A 12,913-nucleotide genomic window follows, 5' to 3' on the forward strand; every position below is an offset into this window, starting at 1 on the left:
TTTGATACTTCATAACCTTGAACGGAGGTGGAAATAAGGTGGTCTATTCCCGCCCTTTTCATAGCTTCCTATATGATAAATGCAAAGACTTTTGCCTTGGAACAACCTCCCTCTTTTTCATAATGATGGATCTGCAATATTAGAAGACGCATAATGAACAATCATACAAAATGTGATTCATACTCTTTTTGATACACACCAGATATCTTCACTTCCAAGAGGATGTGTTGCCATCTTCAACAACAGCCACTTTGCAATAATGTAGACATACAAATGTAAATACAGGCTGTACGGTGACTACAATAACCGTTAGTCATTTGGTCCCTGATGGAGTGTTGTCTAAGACTCTCATTGGCATTCATGCCACATCTTCTTATTTTTGTAAGATCTTAAAAGAATGAAATTAATTGCTGGAATCTTTTGTGTTTCTGATAAAAAAAAAAATCGTTTACAATTTCTTTATCTTATAACTCAGCCCAAAACATAACATAATTATATAAATTTGTAGATCTTGTCTAGAGGATCATTTTAACTGTTAAAAGTTTCTCTCTGTCTTCTACAGTTATAGCCCAAAACATAAAATGTGTCCAAAAAAGATCACTTAAGGCAAATAACTTCTAAAAGGAATCACTTCACAATTTTTCTATGTAGGTCTTGTCTTGCTAATCTCATTGGTTGTTTTTCTCTATATTTTATTGTAACAATTATAGCTAGATTGACCTATTTGTAGATCTTGACTAATTGATCATTTATGCTGTTTACAGTTTATATCTATCATCTATATTTAGTTCAAATCATAACCAGGTGCTCCGCAGGGCGCAGCTTTATACAACCCCAGTGGTTGAACCCTGAACAGTTGGGGCAAATTTGGTCACAATATTCAAGCTTGATTCTGTCTGCATTTGGATTGTGATCAAATTTTTGACATAATTTAGGTTTTTGTCCCAAAATTAATCTTGTCAAAGATCTAACAAATCTATTGCACAATACTGTGCAATTGAAGATTTCTTCTTGAAACTTTTCAAAATTCGAAATTTGAAAAATTTTGAAAAAAAGGAAGCCCTTCAAAAAATGGTAAACAAACCCCCCCCCCCCCTCCAACTTTTTGAAACCACCTTGGAGCAATAACCCTTAAACTCAATCCCATTCTTTCCATTGCAGGATTGAACCTTGTAGGAGTACAATTTCAGAGAGATCCATACACTTAAACACAAGTTATTGTCATGATTGTTTGGGAACAAGAAACATGCTTCTTTTTGGCCCTTTTTTGGCCCCTAATTCCAACATATTTTGGGCAATTAATCCAAGCCTCCCCTTTGTTATATGGTACATTGTGGTACAATTTCAGAGAGATCCATACAATTACACATAAGTTATTGTCTTGAAACTAGAAAAATGCTTGTTTTGACCCCTTTTTGGCCCTTAATTCCTAAACTTTGGCCCCATAACCCCTAAAATGAATCCAAACCTTCTACTTGTGGTTTTAAACATTGCAGTATGATTTCAGAGCAATTGAAATACTTCTACACAAGTTATTATCCTGAAACTAGAAAAATGCTTGTTTTGGGCCCTTAATTCCTAATTGGTTGGGACCTTCATCCCTAAAATCAATCCCAACCTTCCATTTGTGGTATTGAACCTTCTGAAAAAAAATTCATGAAGATCTATTCACTTAAACTAAAGTTATTATTCGGAAACCAATGTGTCTTCGGACGACGACGCAGACGACGACATCATACCATTATACGATCCCAAAATTTAAGCTATATTTTCTTTAGTCTAGCAACAAATTAAACTTCATTTAAGGGCAATAACTCCTAAATGGAGTTTACATTTTCGTCTATGCTTACCTATTTTCTATTTGGTCTGGCTGCTTGCAGTTTGTTAAATTTCCCTCATCTTATATCTAAATTAGTTTCATTTGTAAACCAACAAGGGAAACTTGTCAATAGCAGGAAACAAAACAGGAAAAATATATATATATATTTGCAAAATTTATTCGGTCATTAAAAATCAAATTCACATAATACCACACTCAAAAGTTCACAATAAATGCTCTTAAAGTTAAAGCTCATCAATTAACATCTATAACATAAATTCTTTACATTCAGACCAATGTAAACTGAATGTGTTTGTACAATCCCATATATTTGAAATAGTATACTAAAGCAGCATATGTATTACATTCTATATGAGTAGCTGAACACACTATGTTAAGTGTATATTAGCCTACACTTTATTTAATTGTTGTTGTCTTTTTTTAATCATTAAAGATTCTTTGTTGTCCAAGGACAGAAATCAACAAAAATATATTCAAGGAAAATAGCTGAACAATACACTGCATACAAAAATGTTCTTTAAGTTTGCATTGGAATAAAACTAAATCAGAACACATTCAATTATACATACATTTTAAGTTTATTGAACAATAGGCATTAACTGCTGAATGACTAGCACTTTAATTCCTGATTATTTACATAATTAGTTCATTAATATAAAGTCATCTATAATATACTGTCTATAAATCTTTCCTGTTTTCATCATATCAAGAAACTTTTTCTGTTAAATACAACAACAACAAATGCCCACTTATCAAGATAGTTTACAAAGTAAAACATTTAGTTTTCCATTTTAGCCTCCTGAAGTCTTGCAGCAACATTTTCCCAATTAACAATATTCCAAATGGCACTAACATAATCTGGTCTGACATTCTTGTACTGTAAATAGTAGGCATGCTCCCAGACATCAATACCAAATAATGGAATCAAACCTAAAAATAGAAAATACATCATCAATACACTACCTTCTTACCTTCTGTGTATCATTTCTTTTAGATGAAATATAATGGGGTCACTTCGAAAGAGAGGGCCCATACCCCCAATAGTTTCTCTTCCTAAAATAATTTCACCAAATAAAAAAAAATAATACATATAAGCATGATTTAAGCTTCTTTTCTAAGGAGTAAAACTCCATTTACCTATATGTATGTATGAGAATTATAGGTGTGCTAATAATGTTTATGATTAAAAAGATCCAGATACTAGTCTAGAACATTCACAAATTTTGTATAATATGTGTATAGTCTTGAGGGTTACTTTTTTCTGATAGGTTTTGCAACACATAATCCATTACAATTTCGGAGAAAATTGTTTTTATTTATTTGCTGGTATTAAACTTTTAATATGGACTTGACAAAAGCTTTTTATCCCCCAACTTGATCCATCTTGGTTACTTCATTGATTAATAGTTTTTTTTAATCATTTCAATTGTATAGTCAACAAATTGTTATTCTAAACAAGTAGTGATTTCTTCTTGTCACTTATTCAGATGGTTCTGAATTTCTGTGAAAATGTCAAAATAAAGTAGCCTGAACTACGCAGAATTTTGTTTTATATGACATAAGATACTGGAGATATTTCAACTCTTGTGGTTATTTTGCTCAATAACATAAAGACTGTATTCGATTGGACAAATAAAATGATCAAATTTTCTGTGTATTACTGACTGTTTAGTACTGTAAATTCAGAAATTATTGCAATGTTTTTATTATGGCGAAAAATGATTAAAACTCTCATTTTGAAATTTTGTATACATGAATTAACAGGATTTTGTTTATGAATTAAACAGGATTTTTCTCACTATCGCAAAAATTAAAATCCCATTTAGTCTAAAATTACAAAATCACAATAGTAAATGCACGCAAGAATTTCTGAATTTACAGTAATCTGACCCCTGTTGGTATGTACCTGTAGTGGGTAGTAGAGGGTCTTGATTAGCACAGGCTGCAATTCTCAATCTACCACTGACTGGATTATACCCTAGCCATGACCATCCTGATCCCTGGACTGCTACTGCTGCATCAGAAACTTGTTTCTTCATTTTATCAAACGAGTCAAAATCACGAATTATCATTTCCTTCAAATCCCCTGAGGGAAGCCCTCCTCCACTTGGACTTAACACTTCCCAGAATATTGAATGATTCAAATGCCCTCCTCCATTAAATTTCAAAGCTGGTTGTAATTGGATAATCTGATTGACATTATCTACAACGAAAGTAATGTATGTGTTAAAAATCTGATCAGATAAAAAACAGGAATTTGATGCTTCAATATAAATATATATACTTATACATTTGAACAAAAGTATATAGAAAACAAAGTTCAAAGTTTGCTTGATTTACATGTTTTCTAGAAAATTGGTTGCAAGTGAGACAAAAGTTATATGAACAGTGTTAAAAACAACATGTAGCTTGAGCTTTTGCTCTCTTAGAGAAGAAACCTCAAAGTGATGCATAGTATGATCATACCTGTCAACCTGTGACGATGAAAATGCAGGTCATGACCTGCATTGAAGAATCAAATCTCAGGTCATAACGCGTGCGAACTTTTTCGAGCTGAATTTTAGTATTTATGGTACATTTTCTTATAATGTATATCAAAGATACCAAAACATCAATGCATGTTTTTTTGGTTAAGTAATTTTGCATGTCCCGGGTGATCCCTCAGAATTGTGAAAATCTAGGGTCACACCCGCAGAATACGGGTCAGTTGACAGGTATGAGTATGATATAACAAGATGAAACGTGATGCTATATATACAACAAGACATGCTATCTAGTTGAAGTTGTTGCATAAAATGTGTTGAAAATTTCCATATAAGTTCAAGAAGATTTTAAAAGATTTGAGTTTCCAGGAAAACGGGAAATCAAATATATAGAAGGAACTTGTACAAATCACAGAGTATGGCTGTATGAGAAGAAGCTAGTTCCTATATATCAATGACTAGTAGTTGCTGATAAAAATACAACAGAAATGTGCCACAGATCTATGATTTAATAAGCCACAAAAGACTGTCATTGTCTTTGGTATTTAATATTGGCAATCTAATAAAAGTCTGAGATATTTTTGCCAATTTGATAAAGGCTGTCGTTTTTGAACTTGGGAATACTTTTGTCCTGATTGTGGCACCTTGAGATATCCAATAAAATCTGCAAGATTTTGTATGTTCTATCCGGGAAAATTTGCACCCCCACGAAAATAACCTGCTATACGGTTTTTCAATCGTAAGCAGGCAATCAAAATTTGAAGTCTTGCATTGGTCCTTTTAACTTTTAGTTTAAAAGTATCAAAATCATTTGTATGTGTTTCAGATTCAGTTACATGCAGCAACAGTTTTTATCAATTCTTTGTCTCTCTGTGTCAAAGGACATGCGCTTTTAGATGCAATAAGATAGGCCTTGTTCATTGTTGAAGGCAATATGGTGACCTATAGTTTTTAATTTCTGTGTCATTTGGTTTCATTGTGAAGGGTTGTCTTATTGGCAATCATACCGCAACTTCTTTTTTATATACTTGCTGTGAGTTACTTTTAAATACAAATAAAATGTGATAATTCTTTTACTTTTTGCCACAGCTTCAGCTAACTTTTCTTCAGCCACATTTAAGTTGTTAACATAGGTATTGTGGTGTTTTGAATGATGCAACTGCATGATTTCGGCAGAAACATATGGCTCCAAGGCATTGTAATCATATGGCAAGTCAGGCAGGGTGTGTTTGGTTCTGTTACAAGTTACAGCTGTTCCATATCCAGCAGCCTTTGTCAGGACACTGAATATATAAAATAATAATAGTATTATATACATAATACAACCTTGAAGTTCAGATCCACATTTAACTTCATTTCAAACCAGAAGCAATGAATAAAGCTAATTGGTACCAGTACTGTAAATTCAGAAATTATTGCTTGCATTTAATTTAGGCAGTGTCTGCGACTCTGCGCGTACCCGCATGCGGGTACGAATAGTCAAATTACCACCAGTAGGCTGCGCGTACCCACATCCGGTTTTATACAAAAATGTCATCGGATCGGGAATGAAACGTGAAATATAAGCGGAAATTATCGATAATATTGGGATTTCGTGTAGAAAGAGTGAAGAGTATAAAAAATGATATTTCCAAATTGTATTTATTTAATAATAATAATGCATTATAAACATTGCAAATTAAATGCACACTGATGGAAAATGAAACTGTACAGTCCCTGTAAATAGAATTTGAAACATGATAAAAATTAATACTATTATAAAATGTAAATGCAAATTAGAAAAAATAAATTTTACGGAATTTGAAAAATTCCCATATGAGATCATATGAGATTTAAAAATAATCTTTTAGTAAAATGTAAAACAGAAGATGCTCAAATAAACATTTTGCTTCCCTTGCAATCAGGTTTTGTCCATCTTTAGTCACGCCAAGTTTAAAGAGGAAAGGACATTCCATTTGGAATGTCTACTAAAAGTAGGCATATCCTTTCTGTTAAGAACGGTTTAAAATAGGAAAACTAGAAGTATTCGGAATAAAATAAAAACTTGACACATAGTAGTCTCAGACTTGACTAATGAATGAAATGCGGCAAATTCGAATTAAAACTACACTTTTAAACAAATACCTTGTAATAGGCCTTTTTCCTATCGATTTTGTTTGGATTTTTTTGCCTCCATGAATACATGAAAAATGTTTTCTGTTAATCTTTAAATGTATAAAATTAATCGACTGTTCTTATTCATGATACATATGAAATGTCTTCCCCACATGTATATCACTCTAGACTTCTCCGTTTTAAGAATGTTAAAAATTTTATGAACTGAAATAAAAACTGTTCACTTACCCATATATAAATATTAATAAAACTTCTGAGTAGTTTTAATCAATTTATTCACTAATTGCGACACATTCTGTATATATTTCACGTTTTATTCCCAATCCGATGGCATTTCATTATAAAACCGGATGTGGGTACGCATAGCCTATGAACGGCAGTTTTACTATTCGTACCCGCATGCGGGTACGCGCAGACACTGCCTTTAATTTATTATTGTGATTTTGTCATTTTAGACTAAAATGCTATTTAAATTTTGCAATTTTGAGAAAAATCCTCAATTTACAGTTTATCAGACACATTCACCATTTCCATTCTCAATTTTATGCATTTTTAAGATAACAGAACATTTTGAGTACAGTTTGAGGCAAGACTATAAAATTCTAAAATTTTCTTCTTCTTCTTCTGATATACAGTTACAGCTTCATTATTATTGAAGATTACGAACTGTTGCATGCGCGGAGTATATGATTAAAAAATATGAACAAAAATTTATCTTTAACTTAGTAGAATACTTGGTGATATTTACATGAAAGAAAACAACAAGTGATTAAAAAATATGTACATTGTTATTTATAGAATTAAATTATGTTGTGGAGAACAGTTGGTGTCAACTGATCTCTGTAAATTTCAATGGTTTGACTTGCTACCACAACTTGTGGCAACATGTTCCATTGAATGATTGTTTGCGGAAAGAATGACCATTTGTAGCTGTCTTTAGAGGTGGATATTTGCCGAAATGTTTGAGTATGTAATTTTCTTGTTCTAGTATCTGATGGTATGAGGACTAGTGATGGGATTGCAATGAGTCCATGGATGACCTTGTAGAACATGATAAGTCTGGTTTTGAGGCGGCGCTCACTGAGTGAGGGCCATTGTAGTTCGTTTAACATGGATGTAACACTACTGGTGTTGTGGTAATTGTTACATACATATCGGGCCGCACGCCTCTGTACCATTTCTAGCTTATTTTTATAATCTGCTGTGTGTGGATCCCATAGACTACAGGCATATTCAAGTTTTGGTCTCACTATTGATTGGTAAGCACGGGATTTGATACTGGAGTTAGAAATTTTTAAGTTTCGCCTAAGAAAGCCAAGAGATTTATTTGCATTTGATACGATGTTGTTGTAGTGAATGTTCCATTTTAAGTTAGACTGTAGGGTTACACCAAGATATTTTGCAGATGTTACTAGTTCTAAAGTATGGTTATGAAGGATGTAATTGTGTTTAAATGGTTGGTTTTTTTGTGTGATGGTTAAGATAGTGCATTTTCCAGGATGGAAGGCCATGAGCCAATCAGCCTCCCATTTCGCTGCTGCGTTAAGATCTTTTTGTAAATTTGTGCAGTCTTGTTGACATGTTATTTCTCGGTATATAATACTGTCATCAGCGAAGAGTCGTAGTTTGCTGTGTTCCAGGTATTCTGGAAAATCATTAATGTATATTAAAAAGAGTATAGGCCCAAGGACAGTTCCTTGGGGGACACCTGATGTTACTGGTGCTGTATTTGATGTTATTCCATCTATTACCACTGTTTGCGTACGGTCTGATAAGAAAGCCTGAATCCAGTTTAGAGTGTTACCTCGAATGCCATAGTATTTTAGTTTATAGAGTAGACGTTTGTGGGGAACCTTATCAAAGGCCTTGGCAAAATCCATAATAATCAGGTCTGTTTGTATATTTTTGCTGTTGTTGTTATGAAGTTCTTGTATAAATTGAATAAGTTGTGATTCGCATGATCTGGATTTTCGAAAACCATGTTGGAGGTCGTAAAGAATGTTATTTGCCTCTAAATAGTTCATGATGTTACTTGTCACTATATGTTCCATCAACTTACAACAAATACAAGTGAGTGAAATCGGTCTATAATTTTCAGCCTTGTATCGTTCACCCTTTTTAAATGCTGGTGCAACAATTGCATGTTTCCAGTCTTTTGGTGTTTTTCCCGATTCCAGAGATTTGGTAAATATGGTGGTAAGTATGGGTGCTATTTGTGCTTTTAGTTCTTTTAATACACGTCCACTGATGTTATCTGGACCACTTGCTTTGTGTGGATTTAGTTTATGTAGCAATTTTTCGATACCTGGTGTAGTGATGTTTATATCTGGCATTTTTGTGTATGGGCTTGGACCCTTGTCAGGAATATTAGATGGTGGTTCCTTAGTAAATACTGACTGAAATTGTTGGTTGAGAATGTCTGCTTTTTCAGTAGTGTCTGTAACAAGTACACCTTCTTTTTTCAGAGGTGCAATTCCTGCATTATCATTTCTAGTGCTTTTGATGAACTGAAATAGCTTTTTTGGTTTTGTGTTTGTGGACTGATGTTGGTCCGGTTCATTGATTGGTAAATCACAAATAATTTGTTCTATGTAGTTCCAGTATGCCTTCCTTTGTTCTTTTTGAACTGTTTGTTTTAGTTTCTTGTATTTGGAAGGATTTTTATTTCTGTTTTTATAACACTTATTTTTCTTGTTAATGAGTTTTCTAAGGTTGTTGTTTATCCATGGTAGTCTATGCTTGTATGTGAGCATATTTTGAGGTACATTTGACTCTATTGATTTGAGAAGATCGTTTGAAGGTGTTCCATAGTGTATCTGCATCACTCGAGTCATATATATTATTGATGGTATTAAGTGTTGTAGTAAGGTCATTTTTCATGTTGTTCCAGTTTGCCTCTTTATATTTAAGTATTTTTCTTGGTGTTTCTCTTACTCTTTTAAGCCATGTGTCCATTTCTACATAAACTATATTGTGATCCGTTGAGCCAATAGGTGGTAAAGTGTTGAGTTTGTTTATACTAGTTGGATTGTTTACAAGAATGAGATCTAATATTCTGTCTTTACGTGTTGGTTTGTCTGTGGCTTGGTGCAAGTTATGATTTGATATTATGTCTAGTAACAGCTGATGTTGTTTAGCATCTGGTTTGCCTAAGATGAATGCTGGTATTGACCAGTCTATGTGTCCAAGATTAAAGTCCCCTCCTAACCATATATTTGTGGTTGTTGTATTATCTAGTCTATTTAAGGAGATGTTGAGTTGTTCCAGAGATGTACCTTTATCTGATGGGGGTCTATAGTAACTACCAACACAGATCTTTTTTGTGCCAGAGATGTTTATTTCTGCCCATACTATTTCACAATCTGTTTTTAGTTCTACAATTTCAGAACTAATAAACTCTTTGGTGATAGCTATTAGAACACCACCATGGCTTTGATTTTTGTTTTTTGTTGGTCTATCATTTCTGTATACATTGTACAAGTTGCTAGGAAACACACCTCAGACATGGTCTATGTCTGAGGTGTGTTAAGTGGTGTAAAACACTGAAAAAACTAATTGCAATCAATTTATGACAAGTAACTGTGTTCGAAATCATTATTGTATGCAACACAAATGATTATTGTATCTAATGCATGGTCAATATACAACTGTCACCTCCTTAAAACTGTTGCTGAAGAAGAAAGCATTTTTCAAATAGTTTGCTCTGACTTCGCCACACAGCCTTGATTGACCTTGAACTCTCGAAACTATAATATCGGGATCTAACACGGTAAGGTAAGGTTTTTGATTCGGAATCTATAACAAAAATTTCGAAGGTGATACAGTAAGTTGAGTAACTGTAAGATGTCTAAAAAATTAGACATGTTAGATGATCCTAGATTGGTCGTTCCTTTTTTCTATTCTTTTAAATTTTTATACCAATTGTATGTTTATTTATTCATTGTTCTTTTTGCATGTCTACAAACAGGACCACCGCAATTAAATCTCTAGATGCATGAAAATAATGCAGATTTAAATCAAAGGAAATAAATTTTATCTGAAATAGATCTCATGTTAAATTTATCTTGACTTTGTAAATGTATGGTATAGTCCATGTAAAGTACAATGTGCATTTGGCACATGTGGCTGTCGGTTATTGTCTTCTTTTCTTTCTTTTTTTTTTTTTTGGGGGGGGGGTTAATTTTATACTAAAGACAGCATGTTAGGCTCTTAAGATTTCGAATAATTATTCCTATTTTTGAAAATTTTGTTCTAAACATTCTATGTTTTCTCACCTTCAAAAAGATACCATACTAATTATCCTTAATGTAATATATCTGAAAAGCCTTGGAAGTAGAAAAGGAAGACGAAAAATGTCCGCATTAGGATGTAAATGGCAATACTTCTACTTGTTTTGGTTACATGGATAAATAAATAAAATTTCTTTCTTTTAGTTTATTGTTATATATTATGTAGAACATGTCTAATATTACAAAAGTCCAGTAAAAATTATACAAAAACTTCTATTTATTTCATCAACTCTTATTAAAATGTTGCGGCCTTATTAGCGACATCACTTCAACCAATCTAATTAAAGTATTGATCTCTGATTACGTTATAATACATATTCAACCAATCTAATTAAAATATTGATCTCTGATTACAGTATAACGTAATCAGAGATCAATATTTTAATTAGATTGCACTTCAACCAGAGACATATAATACATGTATTATATATGTTTATGGCCCGATAACGCAGTTATTTTTCAATTTCCAGTTATTTCGTAGTGCATTTCTTTTAGACAATAAATGGAAATTTCAAAAAAATCCCACCAGAGCGTTCTCAATAGAATTTTAACAGTGTGATGCACTACTTTTGAGACATATTATATCGAAATAATAGAACTCTTCATCAGCTCTAACTCAAAATATGAACAATTTTTGTTTTAAGGGGGTCTTGAATTTTTTGACAGCTTTTGGAATACTGACTATTATCCTGTATAATTTCTGCTGGACCAAATCACTACGTTTAAGGTATTTAAAAACATGACAGAGAAATACATTTGGAAAGGGTATAAAAATGGCAAGAACACACTGTCTACACTAGGTCCGGGACTATATTCGTACTGTGTTCCCGGACCCTCTGTTTCAACCTAAGAGATAACAACTGGATTTTTGTTAACTTACTATCATAACTGCATGCTGTGCTCTATTTAATAGTAAGCACAAAGAAAAAGTTGAACAAAAATAAAAACAGTGAACGCATTATTGAAAGTTCCGTCAATAAATTGGTTTTTGGGTAGCCATTTGGTATTGTATCCAGATAATAACTATCTATTCCTCTTGGAACTTTTGGAAAAATAATTGGAATGTCTACGTAATATACATCTAAAAGATTTTCTTTCCGGAAAAGAACTTTTAGGTATACACACAATGTATGCCGCGGGATACTTTCAATGTGATAAATATGTCACCTTTCATAATTGACATCGGATAGAAATCCTGGAAATCTATGCCATCGTCATTTTTCTAGCAAATTGTATAAAATAAGGAGATGTGGTATGCAGTTCGAAAGTAGGTTATTGAGACAACTAGCCACCAAATATAAAAAAAAAAGAAGATGTGGTATGATTGCCAATGAGGCAACTGTCCACAAGAGACCAAAATGACACAGACATTAACAACTATAGGTTACAGTACGACCTTCAACAATGAGCAAAGCCCATACCGCATAGTCAGCTACAAAAGGCCCCGATATGACAATGTAAAGCAATTCAAACGAGAAAACTAACGGCCTTATTTTTATGAAAAAATGAACGAAAAACAAATATTTAACACATAAACAAACGACAACCACTGAATTACAGGCTCCTGACTTGGGACAGGCACATACATAAATAATGTGGCGGGGTTCATATTAAGAAAATGTAAGCAATTGTAGGCAACCGTTCGTCTTTTCACCACGAGAAAATACCGTATATTAAGGTATCTTTCGCCCCTCTTGTATATAAAAGACCAAGTGTCCACTACATAAGACACATTTTACCAGGACTAGTTTTTCGTTGACACTAATTTCAATTGAATTGACAGTTTTCACTTTTCAACTTTCTGCACAACACTACTAAAAATCCTTATCAGCCATATTAATTAAAGTTTTCTTATCGAATCAAACAATGATCCTTTGAAAATTGTGATTGCAAATGTGATTAAGCTTTCTTCTGTAATAGTAAATATAATAGATTCGCTTACATAACTGGGACTGTGTGGATATGACTAAAGCTGTGAGTCTCTCCTTGACGACTACACTATTGTATTGCACGTTTTGGTAATTAAAGATTATCGTTGTTCATCTCGCTTTATATAGTATATAGAGTGACCGCTGTTAATAATAACTTAAAATTGATAGTGAATTGCAAATACAAGTTATTTCTAGTACTTTATGTTCATGATATCCAATAAAACACGAAAATAATCGAAATTACGGAAATCATAA

The 12,913-nt window shown here is 32.9% G+C and overlaps 1 protein-coding gene across 1 annotated transcript; it reads right to left on the reverse strand.

Moving 5' to 3' along the window:
- Positions 1-1,981: 1,981 nt before the first annotated feature.
- Positions 1,982-10,204, reverse strand: LOC139490612 (superoxide dismutase [Mn], mitochondrial-like). Its single transcript, XM_071277504.1, has 4 exons — positions 10,093-10,204; positions 5,401-5,606; positions 3,747-4,043; positions 1,982-2,770 (listed from the first exon to the last, which is right to left on the reverse strand). Exons 1-4 carry the CDS (start codon positions 10,122-10,124, stop codon positions 2,619-2,621), a joined length of 687 nt encoding a protein of 228 aa, XP_071133605.1. The 5' UTR covers positions 10,125-10,204; the 3' UTR covers positions 1,982-2,618.
- Positions 10,205-12,913: the final 2,709 nt, after the last annotated feature.

This window comes from Mytilus edulis, chromosome 10 (genome assembly GCF_963676685.1).
Source record: "Mytilus edulis chromosome 10, xbMytEdul2.2, whole genome shotgun sequence".
In the NCBI taxonomy this organism is placed as follows: domain Eukaryota; kingdom Metazoa; phylum Mollusca; class Bivalvia; order Mytilida; family Mytilidae; genus Mytilus; species Mytilus edulis.